This window comes from Mytilus edulis, chromosome 7 (genome assembly GCF_963676685.1).
Source record: "Mytilus edulis chromosome 7, xbMytEdul2.2, whole genome shotgun sequence".
In the NCBI taxonomy this organism is placed as follows: domain Eukaryota; kingdom Metazoa; phylum Mollusca; class Bivalvia; order Mytilida; family Mytilidae; genus Mytilus; species Mytilus edulis.
In genome coordinates, this window is record NC_092350.1 from 32008406 (window position 1) to 32029754 (window position 21349).

The 21349-nt window shown below is 30.5% G+C and overlaps 1 protein-coding gene across 2 annotated transcripts in view; it reads right to left on the reverse strand.

The window, feature by feature from the left end:
• Window positions 1-10629: 10629 nt before the first annotated feature.
• LOC139482635 (meiosis 1 arrest protein-like) overlaps window positions 10630-21349 on the reverse strand; it is a 35420-nt gene continuing 24700 nt past the window's right edge. Inside the window, exons 10-14 of one of the 2 annotated variants that reach the window (XM_071266563.1) lie at window positions 20724-20825; window positions 19570-19747; window positions 19337-19383; window positions 12578-12691; window positions 10630-10943 (exon numbers count right to left, since the gene is read on the reverse strand). In XM_071266563.1, the coding sequence (XP_071122664.1) occupies window positions 10800-10943; window positions 12578-12691; window positions 19337-19383; window positions 19570-19747; window positions 20724-20825 (585 nt within the window). In that variant the 3' untranslated portion in view covers window positions 10630-10799. Of the gene's footprint in view, window positions 10944-12577; window positions 12692-19336; window positions 19384-19522; window positions 19748-20723; window positions 20826-21349 lie in introns of both variants that reach the window. The other variant, XM_071266562.1, reaches the window with a different exon arrangement.

The following is a 21349-nucleotide window of genomic DNA, read 5'->3' on the forward strand; positions in this document are numbered from 1 at the left end:
AAATAATCTATTTTAAATGGTAAGTATGGGTTTGGTCATTGTAATTATTCTACGTTTGATGAAAGTCGGCTGGATAGTATTCATGATCCGATTTACTCCAAACTATTCTTAATTACTAATGGTCACGTAAAGAATGGCGTAAAGATCGTTTATGTGTAGTTTGATGACATAAATTAAGGCGATAGTAGTTTATCGATGTTTAAAAAAAATGATTTAAAAGAGAGAACGTGTGGTTTTTAGATATAAATCTGGACATCTTTATTTACATATTTTGACATTAGAATAAAGTTGATAAATTAAAGACAAATAACACCACATAGAAGTAAGAGCTTGTTCTGTTAAACCATTTTAAAGAGAAACAACCTTTCAGACTGTATAAAAATTTTAATAGTTGCGTAAAGATCAGGCATGTGAAGTTTTTATACATAAATTAATCCGACACTCTCAATTTTTTAATCTCGATATCGATTAAAAAGAGACAAATGAAAAAAAAAAGTGAAATCGCATGAAATTCAAAAGGAGCGCGACCAGGTTCAACATCTGAATAAGCGCCCCCTGCTATGCATGTATCCTCCACAATACAAAATCACAACGTGTATTTTCTGGATATGAATTTGTATCAGAACTTCATTTCTATATTAAGACAATAATATAAAGTTCACAAATTATTAAAAATAACGTAACATAGTAGGGAGAGCTTGTTCTGTGCAACAATGTTAAACCCATAACCTTTCAGATACATAACAATTAAAATAGGTATTCAAAAACTCAAAAAATTACACCTGGTCTTCAGTATTGATTATCAGTATTGAATGTCTTCTTGATAATAACGGTATAACTGAAACAATTTTAGTTGATTGTGAGGGTCTAAGAAGGATTGAGACTTCCAAACAGTGAGGACGTCACTTTATAACCAGCGTCGCGACTATCAGTGAAGACGTAACCCCTGTTACGGAGTATATGACGTTGTGCTTCACGGCAAACACTACTCATTGGTGTTCAATTACACAGTTGATCATTTGAATTCGGACATATTCCTTGCTTAGTCTGACTTCAATATCAAAGTCCAAAAAAATATAAAAAAAAACCAACCTATGATCCTCTTAATTTCAGTCTGGGTTAAAAGTGTTTCATCTACCGGAAATTCATTCCCCTATTATTTCATTTGAAAATATATTTTAATAATAAAAATATACTAAAAACCATTTCATGTCCTTACTGAATGATTTTTTCCAATTAATACAGAAATGTTAAATTTTGTATGAAATTATCATATGGTTATATAGGAAAAAAATACACTAAATTTCAATATTTGCATGAGAACGATTTCTCTGTAATGACATTTAGAACATAAAAAACATTTAAAAAAACTGTCCACATTTGTAAGTTTATCATTATTATTATTTTTTTGTTTGTATCAAAATCGAAGCTTAAAATATATTTGGACAATGTTTAAAAACCAAATGTGTTTTATACAAAATGATAGGGGAATTTGGTACACTTGTGAACAACGACTACAACGACTATGTAGCTTTACGCTGTAATCGAACAAAAGAAATTTTGTAAGTAATATCAATAATAACAATCAAAAATTAAAAAAAATTATTAAAATATATGTGAAGTTAATCTATAATTCTAATATAATGTATGTGAAAATGGGTGCATTCGTATTTTTTCATAATTTTAAATTGTGAAATTCCGTCCAATTAATTAAAAATAAGATGTTTGCTGTAACCATTTTCGTTTTAATGATATGAAAATACTGGAATTCTCTTAATTCATGTTTGCTGTCTAAATTATGTTTGAATGTTGCATGAAGGAACTCCAATAAAAAGATTTTTGACACTTTTCTATATTCTAAAAATAAAGACTTATATATTTATAAATATTGATTTCCCGTATATAATTCTGGTGACATGTAAAAACTTCACACCATTAAACAAAATATTCATTGCAACACCATATCATTTTAAACAAAATTATGTGCAGGTTTTTTTTTTAGAGAAATGACACTTCATGTCAATAAAAATATATTTTTCAATTAATTTTAATACATTCTATATATTTGTAAATCTATTTTCCAACCTTCATTCACTATATATCTTAAAGTGTAAATGCTACATATAACAATTTTGTCGATATCTAGATGCAGTTCAACGAGGCCTAAATGCTTAAAATATTTCATAAAAAATACGAAATGCTGTCCCATTACGTCTACTTCACCTTAAATACAAGATTGATGTTAACTGTTCTGTCTGGACGTTACATCTTTGTTTGGGATTTGTCTGCCATACATCATACTTCGTAAACTACAAATCAAGAAAGATAAGCAGGTGCGTGATCTTGATGTATTTGGTCATGACATTAGGGATGACACGGAAACCACCAATTAAACATCTATATTGAAAACAAACGACTGACCATCGATAGATACTATTATGTTGATAGTGTAAACATCCTCACCGAACTTTGATTTATTGTCTGTATTGTATGTAGCTCCATTTTAATCTAGGTGGAGAACCAATTTATGACCATTTACGTGCTTGGTTAAGATTTGGTATTGAAATGAAAGTTATGCAATGAATGTATTAGGTAATTCGTTAGATAATAACTCATCAAAGATTAAAGGCTACTAATTTGGTATGTCAGACGCGCGTTCCGTCAGAAAGACAAAAGAGCAACAACGAAATTTGTATATATTTATGAAACTGAAATTAGTTGACCAAATTTACGCTCCCTTGTTTTGATATATGTAAAAAGAATGCAATCTCCCCCCTAACCAAAGTTGTCTGAAGTATAACAAGACCAGGATCCAATACTGGAAATACGGTACTTTATATAGTTAGAATGATTGAAAAAGTAAAATCACAAAAATACTGTTCTCCAAGGAAAATTCAAAACGGAAGGTCCCTAATCAAATAGCAAAATCACAATCGAATAGATCACAAGTGTACCTAACTTGGTACAGGCATTTTCTTATGAAGAAAATGGTGGATTGAACCTTTTTTAATAGCTAGCTAGACCTCTCACTTGTATGACAGTCGCGTCAATTTCCATTATATTGACAAACATGCGTGCACAAAACAAACAGACAAAATAGGTTAAAATGTCAAAAATACAGCAGTTAACATTGTGCTATAATTCTGATCACTAAATAAACATATATCTGTTGTTATTTATGTATTATTGTCATTTTGTTAATTTTGTTTGGTTACATCTTCTGACATCAGACTCGGACTTCTCTTGAATTGAATTTTAAATGTGCGTATTGTTATGCATTTATTTTTCTACATTGGCTAGAGGTATAGGGGGAGGGTTGAGATCTCATAAACATGTTTAACCCCGCCGCATTTTTGCGCCTGTCCCAAGTCAGGAGCCTCTGGCCTTTGTTAGTCTTGTATTTTTTTAATTTTAGTTTCTTGTGTACAATTCGGAAATTAGTATGGCGTTCATTATCACTGAACTAGTATATATTTGTTTAGGGGCCAGCTGAAGGACGTCTCCGGATGCGGGAATGTCTCGCTACATTGAAGACCTGTTGGTGACCTTCTGCTGTTGTTTTTTCTATGGTCGGGTTGTTGTCTCTTTGACACATTCCCCATTTCCATTCTCAATTTTATATATAACAATTAAAGAACTGATGTAATGTTACCAGCTAATATTGACAGGTGTTATTTTTAAAAAGGATTGTATAGGACCATTTCCAAATTTTAAAATGAAACAAAAAATCAATAAAACCAAACAAGAAAATTTTAAATACAAGAAAACATTAAAAAAACTCCAAACAAAACAATTATTTAAGTGGTAGATTCCAATTTAATGTCATACCATTTCTCAAATAGCGATTGTGAAACTTTCATACCCCCACAGTAAGGTACTAGTATACAGAATTTATAATAATGTTATACTGTGCACTTTCTGTTTTATAATCTGATGCGAATTATTCTATCTCAATTTAATGAAGCTATACATCATATATTTCCAAACATCCCTATATTTAAATTAAAAGTAAAAACTGAAATAGTTTTGTTGGTATCTGATTATTACCTGTTTTGAAAAAATAAGAGAAAACATTTCACAAACCATAGATGCCACCCCTTAAATAAAGGCAACAATAGTATACCGCTGTTCGAAATTCATAAATCGATTGAAAAAACAAATCCGGGTTACAAACTTAAACCAAATGCAAGAGGAGAACTGTGACACAACAGAAACATAACATTAAAATGTAACACAAACAGAAACGAACTATAATATAACAATTTTTAATTTCCTGATTTGTTACATGACATTTTAAAGAAAAAATGGTGGGTTGAACATGGTTTTGTGGCATGCCCAACCTCCCGCTTTTATTGCAATATTAAATATAACATTAAAATGACAACATTAAATGACAGGACTACAATATAAACAAATAAATGGGAGAACAAAAAGGACAGAGGAACACACGAATAATAGCTAACAAAAGGTACCAGGTTTAAAATATAATACGCAAAGTTAAAGAGCATTGAGGACCCAAAGTTCCAAAAAGTTGTGCCTAATGCGGCTAGGGTTTTCTGCCTGGGATAAGAACATCCTTATTATTCAGAATAATTCATACTTTTGAAAACAGTATTTTTTATAAAATGACTATATAGTAGATATACATGATAAAAACGAAGTGGTAAATAACTACATAATAAAAACGGATACAGAAAACAACATAAACCAGCACATAAAAAATCACAGCCGAGTTAGCCAAACTGACAAAATGACGTCACATTTGACTTTTTGAAAATTTCACAAAAATAGGATAGAATTAGGATAGAATTCAAGATTAGATTTGTAATACTGATATATAACATTTAGAAATGACAATGAAAGTTACAATACTAATTAATATCAAATTGTGGTAGTAATTAGATAATTAATTGCATTATCTAGCTATGTCGGTATTTATTCTAAATCAAACTGTAAACCAAATATATCGTGGTTGACCCGAAAAAATATGCGCTACGTATAACCCTTATATATGTTACGGCGAATTTGTATAATCAGTGATTATGTAGAAACCCCACAATTTTCAGGGATTATGTAGAATTGCTGGTTAGTTAAGGAATCATATATAATCACTAAAAAAATCAGAGATTATGTATAATCACTTGAAAAAATACCAGGGATTGTGCATAATAACTGAAATGAAGAATTAGTTTTATTTATATAAAAAAAAAATGAATAAAATTAAATAATTTGTTCTATAGCATCCTATTAAAACATCATTGTACACATACATATATATATATCAAAATGTTAGGTACTATACGCACTATTTAAGAATGTTAAACATAATATTTAAAGAACAATCATTTATTTTTAAAACTAAATTTGGATGGCATTGACTAATGCACGTTTGCTCTGCTTTCTACAGGCACATCTACTTGATTCACATCTATTGTTTTACCATAACATCCACATTAAAAAAAAACCTTTGTCCTTCACATACCGAATCAGATTTTACAGCACGCCTAAGGAAAATAAAGTTTTTAGTGCACACATTTGAATATACAGGAATCAGCAACTTCGAACTGATTTCTTGTATAAAATCCGAGCAGGATACTATGCATTGTGGCCAAGCGATATCATTTTTTTTTAAATAATGAGGTTCAACAGTTCAATAAAATATCACTAGAAAACTGTTCACTTAAAATTTCAAGGAATAAAAAAATAAAATAATAATAAATTGTCTATATCTTTTTGTATCAAACAAAGGATCTTTTAATTATTGATAATTCCTGTAATCATATTAGGGAATTTGTAGAATAATTATTAAAATGTTCAGTGATTTTGTGAAATCATTGGTCATTTTCAGTGAATATATATAATTACTAATAATTTTAGTGATTCTACATAATCTCTGAAAAATCAGGGATTCTACATAATCCCTGATTATACAAATTCAGTGTAATATATATATAGGATACATCTGGTTAATGGTTAAATCTATTCTTACAGGTGTTAAATATAAGATTTGATCCATTTTAATTTCTGTGTTAATTCAGGATATCGATTATGTAAAACTTTATTCTTAATTCCAATGGTCATTCTAAGTTGGGAAAAAAACACTGAAAAAAAAAAACATTCTCTTAAAGAGATGTACGAAGTTATATGCGCTACGTATAAAAACGAGAAAAAAAAATAACTTATGTATTCTAACAACATGTGATGATTTTCAAAAATGTAGTGAATGATAAAATCCAACACGAATTAAGACATATTTATATGTATCATATCAAATATTTATACATATTAAGAATTATGTATATGTATACATACATAATATCAAATATTATTGGATGTTGAATTGACCAACTGAATGCCAATATTTGTTGATAATTAAACATTTATATGTGTCCCTTTTTTTCCCCTACTACCAAAAGGCTGAAAACAGAACATTAAGACTATAGAATTGCAAGTATGCTTAATCTGCGTTGCACAAATAAGAGAAGTTAGTAAATTTGGATATATAATATAAATTAAAGATGATTTTTGTTTAACGAACTGCAATGAAAGGTGAAACACTTGATATTAAAAAGACAAACAATGGTTTATAAAACACTTCATATATTTGTTATTCTCGTGGGATTTTGTCTGTTGCTTGGTCCGTTTCTGTGTGTGTTACATTGTAGTGTTGTGTCGTTGTTCTCCTCTTATATTTAATGCGTTTCCCTCAGTTTTAGTTTGTTACCCCGATTTTGTTTTTTGTCCATGGATTTATGAGTTTGAACATCGGTATACTACTGTTGCCTTTATTTATTGATAAAAACAAGACTTGAGAAAATTATCGAACAGGCATAGTGATAAAAAATAAAGTGCTTAACATATGTCCGATGATTCTGCCAAAAGCAAAATGATTAATAAAACACAACAAAACACACAGAAATATTGTGGATCATCATTCGAATACATAGGCAACCACACGCAGACGCATTGGATTTTTTTTTGCTATTCTAAATGACGTCATCATGTTACTCATGTTACAAGTCAGTCATTGGTTAGGTTGTAAGTAATGAACTAGATAACAACAGGATTGAGTCTCCAACAATTGTAACAGGGATATTTTATAATCAGAAACAAAAGTCATGATTGCAAATGTAAAACTTTTACCTGATACGCACTTGCTAGTTTTAGACTTAATTTCAAACAGAGCGTATGTACACGTTATAATTATCCTATGTCTACTTACTTTTTGTACTTTTAGGGATACCAATAAAAGGCATTTCAAAACGAAAAGTCCCTAATCAAATGGCAAAATCAAAAGCTCAAACGAATGGATTACAACTGTCATATTCCTGACTTGATACAGACATTTTCTTGTGGATTAAACCGGGTTTTATATCCAGCTTAAACTCTTACTTGTATGACATCAAATTCCATCATATTGACAACGATGTGCGAACAAAACAAACAGACAAAATAGGTAAAAAAGTAATAAATAGGGGTACAGCAGTAAACACTGTGTTAGAATCTTATTCACTATAAAAACAAACGAATATGTAACATAGAAGATCAAAAAGGCATATAGACAAAGCACACCAGCAAAAATGAAAGGCAAGAAACATTTTACAATAGCACAATGACACAATGACGGGATCTATAGGTACAGAGCCATGTCGTATGTATCAAAGAAACACAAAAAGCGATATAGACAAAGCACATTAGCAAAAATGAAAGACAACAATACAAAAATTAGTATACAACAGTAACACAATAACATGATGTATAAGTAAAGAGCCACTCAGCCACTTCATATGTATCAACGAAACACAAAAAGGCAAATAGACAAGGCTTATTAAAAAAAAATGAAAGACAAGAATACAAAAAGTTGTGAGAACAATAACACAATGACGGGATGTAGAAGTACAGAGTCACTTCAAATGGATATGACCAAAACAAACTAAACAGTAAAAGTTATATTCATAAATACAAATTAAAAAAAACTAAAACACATTGAGATGATAATCAACGTCAGTAACCAGAATCTATACTTCAAGACGATCGTGTATTATTTGTGAAGTTTATCCGGACTTTTTATCAACAATGTCTTGGTACCTACCGCCGATGGTTTTTAAAAAAAAAGGATGAGTCGTATTTTGACATACCCCTGGTTCATCAACTTTCTGCTCAGACACTGTTGACGTTTAACAAAATATATGAGTAGCAGTTTTAAGTTATTGAATACAGAAAAAGTTGGGAAATGTATATCCCATGTACAGGGCAAGTTGGTATATTGCTACTAAGGTGGGGGAATATTGATAATTTCACAAGCAAAATCGTCTCGTTTGTCATAGATTCTGGTACTGAGGTGACTGAGTATGTCAAATTCAAAGTAAAAAATCGTTTGTCATAGATTCTGGTACTGAGGTGACTGAGTATGTCAAATTCGAGGTAAAAAAAATAGGCAAAGGAAGACGTGTCTGTGGTTTCTATAATTTTTAGTTCTGGGCAATATATTAATGGAACCCAATCTGAAAAGTTCGGATTGTTAATGGAAAGAACATCATCAATATATCTGAACGTGAAATTAAATAACCTGACTTTTTTTTATCTTTAGGCAGAGGTCGGCAAGGAGAGGCGCACAGTTCCTTCCCATAGGAATGCCGTCATTTGTTCAAAAAGCCAACCTCCAAATTCAACAAATATGTTGCCAATAAGAAACTCCAGCATACTGATCACTTGTTCCTGTGTAGAATGTTTCACCTTTTTGTTCACTATTACCCAAAAGATGCCGTATGGTTTCCAAAGTAATAAATTCATAATGCATGCTAGTTTTTTTTCTGTTAAAAAGCCTGTTGGATTATTTACTTTCGACGATTTTTCAATTTCACATGGGAAATGGTGGTATACAGGGTTGCAAAATCAAAATTTTTGATAGAAATAATTTCAGAAAAAGATTGAGATTTAAAGGAGTAGGTCCGGTAAGACCCCTTTTTGGCCCCAAAATATAGCAGTTTTACAAAATTGTTAAAATGTAAACTTTTAAATATATATTGGACAGTAGAATGCTTCTGCTACATAAATATTGGTTGTTTTTGGCAATACAATGCACATATATCGAGTACTAGCACCATTAAGTCACGCTAAATTACTGAAATCTTCACAATTCTATCATTTTAGCTAAATTTTAGACGGTTTTCATGTAAAACAAAATTGGCCACATTCGTGTTCATCCTTAATATTGAAATGTAAGTTGTATTTTATGATAATACATAACATATATAAAGATTTTGGATGAACACGGATGCGGCCACTTTCATTTTTGACAAAAACTATCTAAAAAGTGACATTTTTCGACATATTTGGTAGATTTTTCATATTTGAGCTTGAATCGGATCGTTTTCAATGACTAAATCAGTTAAAATCTTTCACATAAACTAATTGATTCAAATGAAATAGACACTTAAGTGTTTAAAAAGAGGTCAAATTCATTCGTCAGATGAACTTGAAATTTGAGGCCAAAATTGATCCTTACCGGACCTACTCCTTTAACCAGAAGTTAGTTTGTTAGAATCCACATAGGAAACCAATGCAGTCTTGATAGATGAATTACCCGATCTACTCCCTAAAACTGCTTGAAGGAGAAAAATAATATGGAAAACTCAGATCAGTGCAGTATTTTCAGTCAAATAACTTAACACAGTCATGTTTTGACATCAGATGTTATTTCTGACATTGCAGCTGATTAATAAGATTATAAAATAAATTGCTTTGCGACCCAAGAGGTTCAACCCTGAACAGTTGGGGCAAAAATGGTCACAATATCTGTGCTTGATCCAGGGGGCTGAATTGGGATTGTTATTAAATATTTGACACATAACAGGTTTCTGACAAAGAATAACTGTAGTCAAAGAACATAGAATTGGTTATATGATTTAGGTATAAATGTTTGAATACAAATGGGGCTAAATTTCAAGTTTCAAATTGGTTGGACTTTAACTTCAAAAATTTTCGCTCATTTTTTTTTTACATAAATAAGGCCGTTAGTTTTCTCGTTTGAATTGTTTTACATTGTCTTATCGGGGCCTTTTATAGCTGACTATGCAGTATGGGCTTTGCTCATTGTTGAAGGCCGTACGGTGACCTATAGTTGTTAATGTCTGTGTCATTTTGGTCTTTTGTGGATAGTTGTCTCATTGGCAACCATACCACATCTTCTTTTTTATATTAACCAAATACTTTAACCTGAAGCTGGACAGACGGGTGAATTGCTGGACAAATGAACAAAAGAACACACAGACCAGAAAACTTAAAACTCCTAGATGGGGCATAAAAAATAAATAAAAAAACCTATGCAAGAATGTGAAACTTAATCAAGCTCAGCAATACTGCTGTTAGGAAAATTGGACACTCTCTTCAGTACTGTGTTCTCTTGTTAAATAACCATAAATAGCACTAAAAATATTTGACAAATTTATTCAAATATAAAAATAAACAAATAACAATTAAAAACTATATACTATTATGAGTATCTTATTCTGTTAACTTACATAAGTATAATTATGGACCTAATCTTCATTGTTCTAAACATAACATATTTACAAATAAAAAGCAGCAGATATCAATTTACTAATAAAATTTTAAAAAATATAGTAGTCAACTGTTACCACATAAGAACAAGGCATTAGAAGTAAACACTGTTAGATACACTATAGTTCAGTCTATGTCTATTTTAAAATAGACAGACCTATGTATTTTCAGCTCTATGTGCAATACAAGTATGTCAGGGAGATAGGTAGCAATGTTTTAAGCCTTTATATTGTTTATCACAAGTCCGTTGGGAAGATGTTTAGCAATGGTCTCAGTCTTTTAACACTGGTAGAGACTAGAGATGCCCTCGGTGCCTTTCCTGCCATTTGTATGTTGGTATTATACTTTGATGATGATGTTAACACTTCTCTATTAGTATTCTGGAAAAGAGGCGAATAAAATTATGATACAGCGGTTAACATATTAATAAAGTTTAAAGAAGAAATAGAAATAAAGAAATTTATTCAAAACTTGAAATAATATTACACATCTCATAGTGATCTTATAATTGAATTCAAGAAAAGATAAAAGTAAGCTGACAAAATATGCATAAATTTATTTAGAATAATTAATCCATCCTGTTAAAATGTGTTAGAAAATGACATGCTATCAAATCAAGAACTTAACCTTTATTTTGTAATGTGTATTGAATTTGTAGAAATTTGATGATTTATGAGAAGAAAACATAAACGTAGTAATATGAATAACTTAAAAGGTTATCATCCTTGCTATTTCAATGGAAAATTTGAAGTGATGGCCGTGCGACTCAGTCTTTCATTCCTTCATACTACTTTCTGTTGACCTTGTGCCTTTTTTTAAATTTTGTTTTGTTTGTGGATTTAATTCCCCCCAAAAAAGGAACCACAATCCTTAGAAGTGCAATAAGTCCTTGGTTTAGAGTCTAAACTTTTGGACAGAAAATTGACAAATTTGGAAGCATAAATTTTTCAATTTGTTGTTGGCTTCGATTCCTTCAATCGCGTAGTGGAATTAACTATTTTTGGATTCTTATAAATTCTATATATAACTTTCGGACTAGTTTAAATCTCGGTCTATTTCTGAAATTTATTCTTACATACTTTTGATTTTTTAACCCTGTATGCTAACATTGCCTATGTAAATTTTAAAATTGTTTGTATGCACATTGAACGACCAATTTATGTGATGTATAAAATTTTCTGACGTCAGACACTCAAATCAATGAATGTGTTCGTAGATAGTAGATGTTTTTGTGTTCTGTTAAATTGTTCCTTTTAAAATTGTTATACGATGATGACTGATGTACCCATATTTTGACTATTTTATTTATTGTGTCTGTTTATTTAACGCATCAATGTAAATTTATCGGAATTTGATGAGACTGTCATTAAAGTGAGAGGGTTAGTGCTATAGAACCAGGTTTAATCCACCCTTTTCTACATTTGAAAATGCCTGTACCAAGTCAGGAATATGACAGTTCTTGTCCATTCGTTTTTGATGCGTTTTGTTATTTGATTTTGCCATGTGATTATGGACTTTCCGAATTGATTTTCCTCTAAGTTCAGTGTTTTTGTGATTTTACTTTTTTCTATTATCTATATATGTCAATAAGGTCTTAGTTCCTAAGTGACCAGAGATTTTGGTGCTTGTTGAAAATTTATGTTAAAGACATCAAGTTCAACAGTTAAGAAAAATAAATCTGATTTCTATGACTTTATAATGACCTCACGATATTGTAAGAAAACAGTGGTTTTTGGCAAAATTGGAAAACCTATGAGTTATTTAACCAAAAAGGGAACTAATATGAGTAGCCAAATTCATTGAAAGGTCAACTTTGACAGAGGGAGTAAGAACCTTAGGTTTTCAATAATACTGTTTTCTAGCTAATAAACCCTTTAGGGACTAAAAGTCTACCAGCAGTGGCATCACCCAGCGCTACTGTGCTAATACTTGAAAATAACACTTAGGAAATGTCATGCTATTTAAGGTTTACCTTGAAATGTATAATTATTTGAAAATTATAGTTAATCCTTACATTTTCTGTTTTTCTTTTTTGCTGTTTAGGTTCAGGCTTTTTGTTTTTATTCTTCAAACACTGATATAATCCTGAAGAGGCCATTAGAGGGTTATAACTATCAAATTCTTCTATCTGTAAGTAAAATGTAACATGTGACAAAAATGCATACTTTTGTGAATTGTTTGAAAACAGTTTCATAATCAGGTTTCAAATTTATGATTTCATAACCTGCACAGAATAAAAAAAAGGTTGTACTTTGTTGCATTTATGAATTATAAAAGAAATCAAGCTGGTATCGAATTAAATATTGAATTTTACACATCTTCAATTTACTGTATTTCTTAATGAAGATGTTAATACCTCTTTATTAGTATTCTGGAAACAAGTTGCATACAATTATGATACGACTGTGAACATATTAATAAAGTTTAAATAATGAAAATAAATAAAGAAATGTTATTCCTAACTTGCAATATTAATAGCGATCTAATACTGACTTTTAATACTTAATTCATGAAAAGATTTAAGCAAGATGGCAAATTATGCACATTTCCTAAAATTTCGCAACTTTTTGTTTTTGGTTTCAGACTTTTATTTGATAATATAAAATTATTCATACAGCATATTTGATAATATAAAATTATTCATACAGCAGCTATACCGTTTTCTGTTGTCATTGTTCTCCAAAACCGTAACAAAGTAATATTTTGAATACATCATGCCATTTTTCTTTAAAAGCAAATGTTCATTTAGTGATAGAAAATATTCTTTTTTTTTAATAGCAATTAACATTTTGTAAAGTTATTATTGTAGTCCTTATAAATTGCAGTATAAAAACAATATTTGATCCAAGTCAAAAATTAAATGATATGCTTTAAGTAATTAATATGAAACTGCTGAAGGGCTTGGTAACCTTGGCCTTTCCCAGTTTATTGGCCTCATAACAAAAATGATACTTTAATAACATTGCCCTAATTTATATATTGTATTGTGTACTTGTATTTTCTCCTTAAATATAAAAAAGAAGATGTGGTATGCTTGCTAATGAGACAACCTTTTACAAAAAAATCAAATCACACAGAAATTAACAGCTATAGGTCACCACATTGTCAGCTATAAAAGGCCTGGAAAAGGCCCCGAATTACAAATTAAAAGTAATTGAAACGAGAAACTATAAATTTAATTTTAGGATTATACTTGGTTCTGTTTGCAGACCAACAACTAGATGAAATCAAATACAATTTTTAATGGCTAAGTTTAGTAGAAACCTATAATTCCAACCAGATAATCCAAGAAGCAACAAGAGTTACACCTGATTCTAGTACACTAATTGATCATGTCTATGTCACCAATAAAAATTTGATACTAGAATCACATGTTGCTTAAATTCTCAATAAGTGATCATTATTCAGTTTTTTTAACTAGAAAAGACAAAAAATCCACTTATATCAAAAAAGATATTCATACTTCCATTTCTTACAGAATTTAAAAAAAATTCATTGAGACAAATTTTCTTAGTGACTTAGCTATTGCACCTTTTGATAAAATTGAACATGAAAGTTACCCAAATATATGTATTCAGATGTGGTATGACATATTTAATGGAGTTCTAGATAAACATGCACCAATTTTTACTAAAAGATTAAAAAAGAGAAAGGCAACCTGAATGGTTCAATAATGAAATTACATATGCCAGGAAAATGAGAGAGAAATACCATAGATTAGGAATGTGGTTCGAGTTCAAATTTTGACCAAACAGGAAAAAAACACATAATCGATGAATCCAAAAGAAACTTTTATTCAAAGATGGTAAAAAATTCAAAAGCTTCAAAAGATTAGTGGAAATGTATTCACAGTCTTAACCCATCCCAACAAGAACCAGATGCTCCGCAGGGCATAGCTTTATACGACCGCAGAGGTTGAACCCTGAACGGTTGGGGCAAGTATGGACACAACATTCAAGCTGGATTCAGCTCTAAATTTGGATTGTGATTAAATAGTTGACACAGCATAGGTTTCTGACACAGAATGAATGTGTTCTAATGAACTTAAAATTTTTGTTTTCTCTTAGAGCAATTCACTATGCTGTTGAATATTAATCCTCTCAAAAAAATGTTTGAAGAAATTTTCTTTTTTATTTATGAAATTTCAAATGAGAAAAATTGAACCCAATTTTTTTAATCACATCCCCCTTTCCCTTATTCCAAAACTAATCTCAATTAAAATTTCTAATGGAGTTTGCAACAATAACTACTCATTTAAATACATCATTAAATATTAAGATGTAAAAAAACTGCTTGTTATCACTGAATGGTAAAGATTATTTTAATTTATCAGTTGGTAGTAAAAAGTGAATATACCGGGGTACATTGTATATTGTATATAACAAAGATTTAAGTTGATTCTGGACAAAGAAAGATAACTCCAATTAAAAAAAATACTTGTTATTGCACAATATTTTGCAATTAGATATTTCTTGCTTACTATTCTGGACAAAGAAAGATAACTCTAATTAAAAAAAAATTTGCTATTTCACAATATTGTGCAATTAGATATTTCTTGCCATTGCGCAATACTGTGCAATTGAAAAGACTTGCTATCAAACTCTGCAGTCAAAGGTACAAGAAGATTCACATGGTGTTGAGGAATGGTGCAATGATAACAATTATGTTCATCAATGAAAATAAAACAAAATTTATGATTATTGGAACAAAGCAAAGAGCAATGCCACATTACAATGAGAGTTGTTTGACTATTAACAATCAAGTGGTACAATCTTCCACATGTGAAAGTCTCTTAGGCATTAAAATAGACCCTTCCTTCACATTGACAAACCAAATTGATGTGATCTGCTCAAAAATTTCATCTAGGCTATATCTACTGTTAAAGATTAAGAAATTTCTAAATCTAGACTGCAGAAAATTATTCTATAATGATTATATCTTGCCACTAATTGATTAGTGTTGTATAGTGTGGAGTAGTTGTAGCATTGAGGGTTTAAATAGGATATTAAAATTACAAAAAAGAGCTGCTAGATTAATACACAAAACAGACCCTTTTGCTCCTCACGAGCCCTTATTCAAACACTTAAACTGTTGACAGTTGAACAGAGAATAAAATATAACAAGTTTGTGATGACATTTATGTGCATTAAAAATGATGCCCCATCATATCTTACTGACAAGTTTTATTATGTTTCAGACAGAAATCCATACCCCTTGAGAAATGCTGTTCAAGGAAACCTCATACTCCCTAAACCAACAAGAATGTGTCCCCAGTACACGAATGCCCCACTCACACATTCATTTTCTATGTTCAATGGAACAAGGAATTGGGATAAAAACTCTAATTTGGTATTAAAAATTAGAAAGATCATATCATAAGGAACATGTGTACTAAGTTTCAAGTTGATTGGACTTCAACTTCATCAAAAAGTACCTTGACCAAAAACTTTAACCTAAAGCAGGACGGACGAACGAACGCACAGACCAGAAAACATAATGCCCCTCTACTATCGTAGGTGGGGAATAAAAACAGAATAGTTCAAAAAATCTATTATGTATTTTGGACCATTCTTGTGGAATAATTTGCCAATACTGTTAAGAAATATTACAAATGTAAATTCTTTAAAATACAAAATAACAGATCATTTATTGAATTCAACCTAGCTGTATAAATAATATTGAAAACTGATTATGTCATCATGTTTATTTTTTCATAACATTTTATCAAGTTGTATTGAACTTTATTATCACCCTTTACTTTTTATACTAATGTATGCAAATGTGTATGTTTGCATTTTGTTTGATTTTACATGATGTCAGGGTAAAGTATTGTTGTTGTTTCCAAAAGTATTCAATGACGACAAATTTGAATCTTCGTCAGTTTTATGAGTAGTCCTTGTTAATGTCAATCAGTTTCAAGAAAACAAAATATGAAATGGGGTCTTTCCTGGACTATTACTTTCAAACAAAAATCTAAAACCACTTAAAAGTGATTTTTTATTCTCACCACTGTAACATTTAAGCAGCTGAGTTCCATCCTAATTTCCAATAATTAGTCTAATGAAAATCCCAAGGAAAAGCTGTGACAACTACCAATTGTTTACATGTGATGGAAATATACCAGTACCGTCATGTCACCATCATTTGTTTTGGTTTTATAATAAAGTGACTTTTGTACTTTTAAATGCATTAATTTATATCAACAAAGATGACAATATTGGATAAATTTGAACTATTTTAGTTTATCAAACATTAGAAAGTGATGTTAGTATGGAAACCCTCGAGGGACAAAAGTAATCTAATCTGTATTGTTATTAAAACAAGCAGTGACTTTAATGTAAACAGAGCTTATTTTCACATTATTGACATACTTTGATGATTTAATTATGTTTTACAGCAATAAAGGCTTTGTTATGACATCATAGAAGTGCAAGTGAATGACATCATTGACCAAGCAAATGCTTAAAGCAATATAAAATATAATTAACATCTCTATGATTTCTTTTAATTTCCCTTGTATACCTACATGAAGTTATTTCCTTTCAGAATGATAGGACTTTCTTTTGAAGAAACAACTCGGACAATATCTAGTAACAATGAAATGTGATACAAGCATAAAAAATGACCTATTTAAAGTCATTATTTAACCTGGTTTAAATGCAAATTACAGTATTTTCAATGTTAAATTCATTTAAAACTTATTGTGTTTTGTTGCGATTTGAAGTTATACTACATCAACAAACCTTCTATAATTGCTTTTATCATTGTTAGTTGTCTGATTTTCAATCATACCACATCTCCTTATCTTTATATAAAATGTGTTCAGCAAGAGACTTTATGGTATTCCATCATTATGAGTCCTACAATAGCCATGCATGGAGAAGGTTCCCTCCTCACATATAATCTGTTTTGCATGAGATTTTTTTGTGTATTAATGTGAATAATGGGGTAGGGTTAGTATAACATTAGAAATCACATTCTGATATGTGATACATGCAGATATTTGTGAAATCGCAATTACTAATTTGCATTTTTGTCCATTTTTGAAAAAATTACAATATTAAATGCATGCAATAATTTCTGACTTTACAGAATTACATCAAACGGTTAGGTGTGATAGACCTGGGAATGTATTTTGTATTTTGCAATAGCATCTCTGTATTGTATTTTAAGCTTGGCCTTAGATAAAAAGCTAAAAATAAGGTTTCTTATAAGTCACATTATGCATTATTGTGTTTAAGTCTCTATTTTCTTTATTTGGTTTTAAAAACAATCAGTGAACAAGTGATCTTTTATTTAGGTATAAGCTGAAGTATAAAATTTTACCTTTGTATCAGTGACTTACATTATTTAATCATGAAATACCTTGAAATTAAGTAGAAACTGCAGAATATTTTATAAATTAAGTAGAAACTGCAGAATATTTTCTTAGAATAAATGCAATAAGAAATGTTAACAACTTATCAATATATCTATAGATATACTACTGCAATGATATCAATGCCCACATGGTATATAACTTAAATGTCTAAAAAATAATGTCAAGGATGAAATCTGGAAATGAAGGTGAATCTATAAAGTTGGAAATGAAAATAATACTTTATAAACTTTATGCATCCAAAGGGCTTTTTCTGCATTTATCTTTATCAAACAGAAAAGCTCTAGTGCTAGTATTTGAAAGTCACAGGTGAACAAGGGCCTAAAGACATTTGGATATTTTTTACCAAATTGGTCTGAAAAAGAATAGATTAAAATTTATTTCCTGTCAACTTTTTCTGAAAGAGTCGGAACCTTAGATTCTTAGTAATATCTAAGTCTATAAACCATGTATTGAAGAAAAGGACTTAAAAAGAGGACTAAGACAAAATGTTTCAAAATATAGAATTCTGACATTTTGCTACCTTTTTCAGATGTTGTTTATTAAATTATGACAAACCTGATGTAAGGATGAACTTATAAGGTCTATAGATTCTTCTGTGGCACCGCCTAGTGATGTCCCTGTCTGACATGGAAGTAAATATTGACAAACCTGATGTAAGGACGAACTTATAAGGTCTATAGATTCTTCTGTGGCACCTCCTAGTGATGTCCCTGTCTGACATGGAAGTAAATATTGACAAACCTGATGTAAGGACGAACTTATAAGATCTAAAGATTCTTCTGTGGTACCTTCTAGTGATGTCCCTGTCTGACATGGAAGTAAATATTGACAAACCTGATGTAAGGATGAACTTATAAGGTCTAAAGATTCTTCTGTGGTACCGCCTAGTGATGTCCCTGTCTGACATGGAAGTAAATATTGACAAACCTGATGTAAGGATGAACTTATAAGGTCTAAAGATTCTTCTGTGGTACCGCCTAGTGATGTCCCTGTCTGACATGGAGGTAAATATTGACAAACCTGATGTAAGGATGAACTTATAAGATCTATAGATTCTTCTGTGGCACCTCCTAGTGATGTCCCTGTCTGACATGGAAGTAAATATTGACAAACCTGATGTAAGGACGAACTTATAAGATCTAAAGATTCTTCTGTGGTACCTTCTAGTGATGTCCCTGTCTGACATGGAAGTAAATATTGACAAACCTGATGTAAGGATGAACTTATAAGGTCTAAAGATTCTTCTGTGGTACCGCCTAGTGATGTCCCTGTCTGACATGGAAGTAAATATTGACAAACCTGATGTAAGGATGAACTTATAAGGTCTAAAGATTCTTCTGTGGTACCGCCTAGTGATGTCCCTGTCTGACATGGAAGTAAATATTGACAAACCTGATGTAAGGATGAACTTATAAGATCTAAAGATTCTTCTGTGGCACCTCCTAGTGATGTCCCTGTCTGACATGGAAGTAAATATTGACAAACCTGATGTAAGGATGAACTTATAAGGTCTAATGATTCTTCTGTGGCACTGCCTAGTGATGTCCCTGTCTGACATGGAAGTAAATATTGACAAACCTGATGTAAGGACGAACTTATAAGGTCTAAAGATTCTTCTGTGGCACCATCTAATGATGTCCCTGTCTGACATGGCAGTAACAACTCCTGAACAGCAATAGATTTAACCAACAATGTGCCATTAGGAGCAGGCAAGAATACAAAACTTCCATTGGGTTTTACTTCCTGGTCCGACCTTGATCTGTTTGATACAGGATTCTCTAATTCACCTATTATCACTTGATCCTAATCATAAAAAAATTAGACTTCCCAATTATTTCTACTTTTTTTTCTAGTATATGTCTTACCATTATATTTGTTTTTAATATTATATAATTGCCCAATATTGGTTATGCCAAATGTTTCTTTTGAATTTTCAAATGAGATGAATTTGGTAATTCTTTTAACCCAGTGTGAGCATATAACTCTAGTATCTTCATAAATCAACAGCATAAGTGGACTGAAAATTGAAACAAATTTGCTATGTTTAAAAAAAAAATTGTGGACATTGCAAAAGGTAAGGTTTAGCAAAATAAAACTTTTTTTTTTATCAGCATCATAATAGTATGTAGCATTATAAGAAATTGTCTTATATTTACTTCTTTGTTTAACAATCTGAATAAAAAATGTACACAAACATTACTTCATTCTGAATTAACACTTAGATGCATCATTGTATAGATTATGAAGACATGTAATGTGTAGGAGGATAGTATACATCCTAACCTAATTAAATAATTCTTATAACATTAATTTTTGTAAACAATAACGAAAGTAAAATAATGCGGCCTTAGAAATTAAATCTTACTTGTACTACCAGTTATAACATAATGTGCCATTCACTTTTATAAACCATGACAAAAGTAAAATAATGCGGCCTTGTAAACTTAATCTTACTTCTTTTACCAATTATAACATAATTGCATTAATTTCAGTATACAACGAGAAAAGAAAATAATGTGGCCTTGTAAACTAAATCTTACTTATTTTACCAGCTTATAAAATAACATAGCGCATTATCTATACAATGGCTCTGAATAAGGAAAGAAAAGCCTCTATCTTTTTATACAAGTTATAACTTAATGGGTATTATTATACAATGAAGAGGGGAAATAATGCAGCCTTTTAAAATTAAATCTTACTATTTCTACCAGATTTTGCCATAATGCATTTTTTATAAAGTGGGGAAAAAATTAAGTAGCCTTTTTAAACTAAATCTTACTTTTTCAACCAGCTTATAGCATAATGCTTTAAATAGCTGTTGATTTTTCTCGAGATCATCCCAATCTATTTTCCAACAGTTTGTGGCTAAAGCTATCATTGGCTGCAAAAATAGACACATCATGTTAGATGCAAGCATAATAACATCAACAATTTGATATCTATATGGGATTTTCTAATTAGTTTTTCAATTTTAACTGTTCAGAATAGTATTACTAAATATAACTAAAAACGCTTTAAATTGCCTTCAGCATTAATTTAAAAAACAAAAACATGGTTGAATATATCTTTTGACACATGATTGTAAATGTAGATGGCATTGATTGGTATATATGGAATCCAATTAAGGTTAGGAGGAGGGCTGGATAATCGATAGTTTGTTAACCAGCTACATACCTCATGCTCTTGAGCCTATTAGACAATGGCAGTTGTACTCTTTCCATCAAATTTATTTTTTATTTTACAAATGACCAATATTGGGTTGCAAGTTTCTTTTGAATTTTTAACATCTGGTTTAGATAAACTTTGTGATATTTTTAGGCCCTTGTGATCATTTAACTATTGTTTTTATTTGTTTTAATCAAGAGTGTCACCAAAGTTACATGTAGGAGGAGGTTTGGGCACTGA